This window comes from Bactrocera dorsalis, chromosome 1 (assembly GCF_023373825.1).
Source record: "Bactrocera dorsalis isolate Fly_Bdor chromosome 1, ASM2337382v1, whole genome shotgun sequence".
NCBI lineage: Eukaryota > Metazoa > Arthropoda > Insecta > Diptera > Tephritidae > Bactrocera > Bactrocera dorsalis.
In genome coordinates, this window is record NC_064303.1 from 46,737,759 (window position 1) to 46,743,282 (window position 5,524).

The 5,524-nt window shown below is 33.1% G+C and overlaps 1 protein-coding gene and 1 long non-coding RNA gene across 3 annotated transcripts; one reads left to right on the forward strand and one right to left on the reverse strand.

Annotated features, from left to right (window-relative positions):
- Positions 1-652: 652 nt before the first annotated feature.
- On the reverse strand, positions 653-3,247 carry LOC105227356 (uncharacterized). 2 transcript variants are annotated; one of them, XM_011206650.4, is made up of 2 exons: positions 3,022-3,247; positions 653-2,778 (listed from the first exon to the last, which is right to left on the reverse strand). In XM_011206650.4, the coding sequence occupies exon 2, from the start codon at positions 2,672-2,674 to the stop codon at positions 917-919; it is 1,758 nt and encodes a 585-aa protein (XP_011204952.1). In that variant the 5' UTR covers positions 2,675-2,778; positions 3,022-3,247; the 3' UTR covers positions 653-916. The 2 variants fall into 2 exon arrangements, with proteins under 2 accessions (XP_011204952.1, XP_019846481.1); XM_019990922.3 differs by lacking the exon at positions 3,022-3,247 and adding an exon at positions 2,862-2,995.
- Positions 3,248-3,330: 83 nt separating this feature from the next.
- LOC109579661 (uncharacterized) lies at positions 3,331-4,180 on the forward strand. Its single transcript, XR_002183935.2, has 3 exons — positions 3,331-3,482; positions 3,815-3,986; positions 4,049-4,180. It is a non-coding gene; the product is annotated as an uncharacterized LOC109579661 (long non-coding RNA).
- Positions 4,181-5,524: the final 1,344 nt, after the last annotated feature.

Genomic DNA, 5,524 nt, shown 5'->3' on the forward strand with positions numbered 1-5,524 from the left:
TTAACACACGTACATATACGTATATGTTTGACCCAATAACTTAGAGGTAATATTATTATTTGCATAAATGTAAGTTATTACAGCTCGTTAACCGTAACTTTAAGTTTAATTTATAATTTAATAATAACATCAATAATTTAAATAAATAAAATTAAAATATTACTAAAATTATTAGTTTGTCATCAATCAAAAATTTTAAAATGTTATGTGAATGAGTGTAAAATGTCCTTGAAATGGAAGGACTATGCTTCCGGATACAATCTTCCTCTAAATAAATTATGTTCATACATAATGTGCATATCTCATATACATTTAATATACATATGTATGTATGTATGTATATTCAACAAAATCCAAATTTATCTGCTAACGTACACAAGTGTTGAATTAAAGTTTATTTTTACTACAATCATATTAATAAATAATAAAGCTTCAAAAACATCGCTCACCTTAAAAGAAATAATTTTCAAAATTTTATATACATATGTATGTACAAGTACTATGTATGTATACAATATCAAACCAAATAAAATCATCCTGTTTTTATTTATAAATACATACATATACGCATACAAATTTGTGGCTTTTTATTTAAAAATTGTGTTATTGACATTAAATTCAAACCTACATATTGTCAGCGAAAATGCAAAACTACGTATCATCAAAAAATTCGAAATTGAGTTTTTATTGATTTCGATTCATTTCATCCTACATATAGTACATACATGTACAAAATTTTAAGCTTAATACTTCAAAGTATGTATCAATATGAGCGGTTTCTATTTTATACTGTTTTTTTCTTCCCATGTAAACATATGAATACTCGTAGTGATGTTAATTGTCTTGCATTTTGGGTAACGAAACAAAAAGATGCAAATTTGAAAATGTTTCTGCAAACCTAATTATTAAGACATTTTCAATTGGAATTAATCCTGTGCCGCATTTGTAGGCGTCGGGCCTTTTCAATAATTGTCAAAATTTTTTTAGTAGGCTCCTCGCTAGTTTGATTCCAATCTTCTGTTGTAGATGGTTTCGTTATCTCATTAGGTTTAGCTGTTGTAAAATTTCTAATTTGACTTTGACTTTGTAATTTGGAATTATCTCCTTTTTGTAGATCCCCAAAAGATTTTATTGATAATAAAGAATCAACATCCGAAGACTCGGCTGAAACTGTGGTCATTGGCAGTGTTTTTATTTGCATGTTATCTAACTGTACTGCTACATTGTCGTCCTGAATGTGTGGACGTAAATCATTATTGAACTTGCTTATTGGCATCATTGCTGGCTGGGACGTATATGTTAATGGATTTGACCGCGAAATTTCTGGTATTGGTGTTGTACTTTGATATATCCTGTCTGTGACATGTAACGTTGGCAATAATACACGCGCTGAACCTAGTAAGCCGCCTATTCGTGGTATCATACTGAAATAAGGAAGCAGTTTTGTTTGAAAAATATGAAGCAATGGATTATAAGAGGATCCGACTAATTCTCTAGTTTCTGGCCGTCTTAAAAACTGATTTTCGCAAACAAAATTTTCATATGACGGACTATTGTAGGTTGGAGGAAGAGGTCTATAACAAGTAAACGAATCCGAAAGTTTAGCTTCAGGTGAAGGATTATAACCTGGTAGAGTTATAATGATAGGTGGTAAAGTGAACACCGTTTCAGGTGGACAAGCTTTACAATATTGATTCGAAGGTGCTTCTGGGTCAGATAGTGTTTCTTTACGGAAATCATCATATTGACCTTTCACTTTACTCTGACTCCATAGGGTAGTATACGGTAATTTATATTGAAGGCTTTCTGCTGAATATTGTTGGTTTCGGTTACTTTTTTCACTAAATATTTGTTGGGAAGCGAGACCTGTAGCGTCATTAAGTAATGGCAATTCTTTTACCAAGGCTGGCGGAGCCATTTCAATCTCTGGCCTTTGGATAGGTGCATTTAATAAATATTGTAAAGAGTCAGCAGAATCATCATTTGTAGCGTTAAATTTCCATTTTTCAGTGTCTAAATCAAGTTTAGCAGGGCAATTCTTTGATTGATTAGTGTTATATAGTTGTGCAACAGAATCTTCGTCGTCCTTTCTCGTTTTCAGATATTCATTGTTAAAATTATAACGTCTTGATGGTGTTTCATTGTTCTCTTCGTATTTAACTGTGCTTAATGTGAATGGCATCGAAGTTGGTAATCTTTGATCAACGGGACTGGAATTCAAAGGAGGTGTAGTCTTTCCCGAATTAGAATGTGTCGATTGGCTATATCTATTAACGAAGTTCGAAATGCCGAAGGTTCCTTTATTAAGTTGCACATTTGGAAAGAAAAGGAAAGGTTGTTGTGCAACATAGTTACTTTTATCTTCTCCATATTTGGACATGGGTATGAAGTTGCGATCGTTGCTTATGAAAATATTATTTTTAGTATACTCGTATGGTACCTGTTGTACAAATCCGGACAGTTTTCCATCTTTACACAAAAGATATGGTTCCTCTTGTAAGTGTCTAGGTTTTATTTCAACACAAATTGTTGTTAATGAACGTCTTACTCTTTTTTTAATAGGTGTACCATATTCGTAATAATCATTCACTTTAGCTCTGCTACACTCTATGAACAGGATCCAATAAATGGCGTAGAAAAATAATAATACAGTACAGTCTTTCTGCGTCCTCATCTTAATCAAAAGTCAGGGCTTTAGTCAAACACACTTAGAAATTATTGAAAGATTTGTATTCACTGAAACGTCGTAAGTCGATGGAGTTGGAATTATGTAGCTTTCTAAAAAGAAAAAGAATAATTCACTTTTCATAAATTCTGTGAAATGAATTTAAGATCTAAAAGTATATTTTTTAATGATGTACTTATGTTTATGGTACACGTAGATTGAATATTATTATTATTTAAAAACTAATTTCTTAAGAAATTTCCGCAATCTAATAAACTCATTTGATTATATTATTTGAAACCAGTAATTACATGTGAATGTAATGCAAAAGCAAGCAAACAACAACATATACATACCATGTTGTTACCGTAAACTGTATGTACAAGTACGAGTATGTCCCATGGCCAATAAAAAAAATTAGCAAACATAGCATTATGAAGAATTCGTAATCTTTTCTTGGTTCAATATACTCGTACATATGTATATTGTATGTATACATCCACAATGAGGAATGATATTAACGGATAGATTGTAGCAAATTGACTTTTTGAAATACATAAGTATATCCAAGTATTCTTAAGTTACTGACCGCAGAACGATAACGACAGTTGATTAGAACAAAAAAATATGTTTAGTCTTGCATAGCTATGTTATTTGAGATTTCCACCAAATTATATGCCACATACGACTGCATTCTTAGTACGAAATAAGAATTAGCCATGCGAAGCAGTCTTTCATAATTTTCTTTACTATTATTATTAAAATAAAGTAGTTAAGCATTTTCGTTAAAAACTACAACGGGTTAAAAAAACGTACGGTAAGCCAACTTTACTGTAGTAAAAAGTTTCTATTTGTTGTGTCAAATTGTAGCAATCAAAATTTAGTAATTAGCAATTATGCCATCTATATTAATAGAACTCAAAGAAAGCGATTTACCTTGTCAGTTACATGTTATTTTTTATTTCCAATAACTATTTATTGTATTTTCGGGTTTTTTTAAATTGAAAAAAAGTTTCTAAATTCACAATTTGCATTTGTCCACTTTTGGCACGCAACCTGCGTGGGATCGGGATTTTTTGTGAATTTTATGCTTGCTTTTATTTTAAAACGGTCGTACTTGTATCCTTAAAACGGAACGGTTATTTCTAGCTGCAGTTGTAGAAAACATCACAACACATTTGTGAGGAAAAAATTCTGAGGTTTGTTGTGAGGTTATTCTTACTCAAAACCCACAAGAAAAAAGACCAAAAAACTCAGCACATGAGGTGAAAAGCACTTTGCTTTGAACCAGCTGTTTTACGTAAAATGACAACTAAAAAAAGTGAGTAATTTTGCAAATCTATTAAATTTGGTGCATATAATAATAATTTCATTTATTTTAAGGATTTCAAATTATGAAAGGACATTTCAGGAGAAGCTCCAGCGTTACAGAATATTATTTTCGCACATGTATTAAATATATACATACATAAATATTTAAAAAATTAAATTTTGTATGAATTATTTAAAAATAAATATGAAGATGTCTTTTTATTCATACTCAGAAGGAAGTAAAATGTACAAAGACTGTAAGTTACATCTATATTGTAATAGATAAATACTTATATTTAAAATAGATAACTAGTTCCTCCAATATATTTCAACAATATAATTGCAAATTTCTTCAAAAATATTGGAATTAACATATCAAACGCAGCCGATTTGGCATTGTGAAGAACGTGTGAACATTTGTGCTTTAGAAATCACCTCAGCATACGGAAAATCTCACAATAGTGAGCGTGGTGATGCCAGTAGTTTTACACTCTTGTAGAAGATTGTACCTTCTCTATTAAGATCTACAGCTCGAATTATTTTTTCCAGAAGCAGGTTGAAGAAGTCGCACGATAGAGAGTCGCCGAGGTTTGGTATCGAACGATTCGGAGAGGTCATTCCGACTCTGACGTATTTTTTGGTATTGCTCAATGTCAGTTAACAAAGCTTTATTAGTTTTGTGGGGATACCAAATTCAGACATCACGGCATAAAGGCAGCTCCTTTTCGTGCTGTCAAAAGTAGCTTTGAAATCGAAAAAGAGATGGAGTGTGCCGATCTCCTTTTCATGGGTGTTTTTCCAGGTTTGGAGCATGGTGAATATATGGTCGGTTTTTGATCTTCCAGTCCTAAAACCACACTGATAGAGTCCAATCAGTTAGTTGACGGTAGTCCTTAATCTTTCACACAGTACGCTCAATAGAACCTTAAATGCGATTTTGGGGGCTCTGCCACGGTAGTTGGGTCAGCTGGGCGAGCTCTTCGTACTCACGTATTGCGGCCTCTCTCTTCTTTTTCTGCAAATCAATTCTCTGTATCTATCCAATCCTGCACGTGTTGTGATCGGTTGTTCTATTACAAGGTAGACAGTCTGTTTCCGCTCTACTCACTCCTCATGTTAGCAATTGTTCTTCTGCTTCGCTTCGATTGCAGATGTACGTAAGGAGTAAGGTCCAATAGTTCGCTTATACCCAGTTGTTGTCTGTTGGGATTGCAGCTTCTAAACGTCGAATATTCCTTCTGTTTGTAGAAGTTCGTTTTTTGCTGCAAAGGAGCGGGTGCGTATCTTCGCGGCAACAAGATAATGGTTCAAGTCAATGCTAGGACCTCGGGCCTTGCACATTTAAAACACTGAAGATATGTCTTCCGTCTATCAAATATGATCGATCTGGATCGTGGCATTTCGATGCGGCTACAGCCATGTAGCTTGAAGAATTTTCTTATGTTGAAATCTAGCCTCAAACGGTTTGGGGATGCTTCATCATGGACGCTGAATTTACCGGTCGTTATACCAAAGATACATTGACATCGTGCCAGGAGTAGGTCAAAT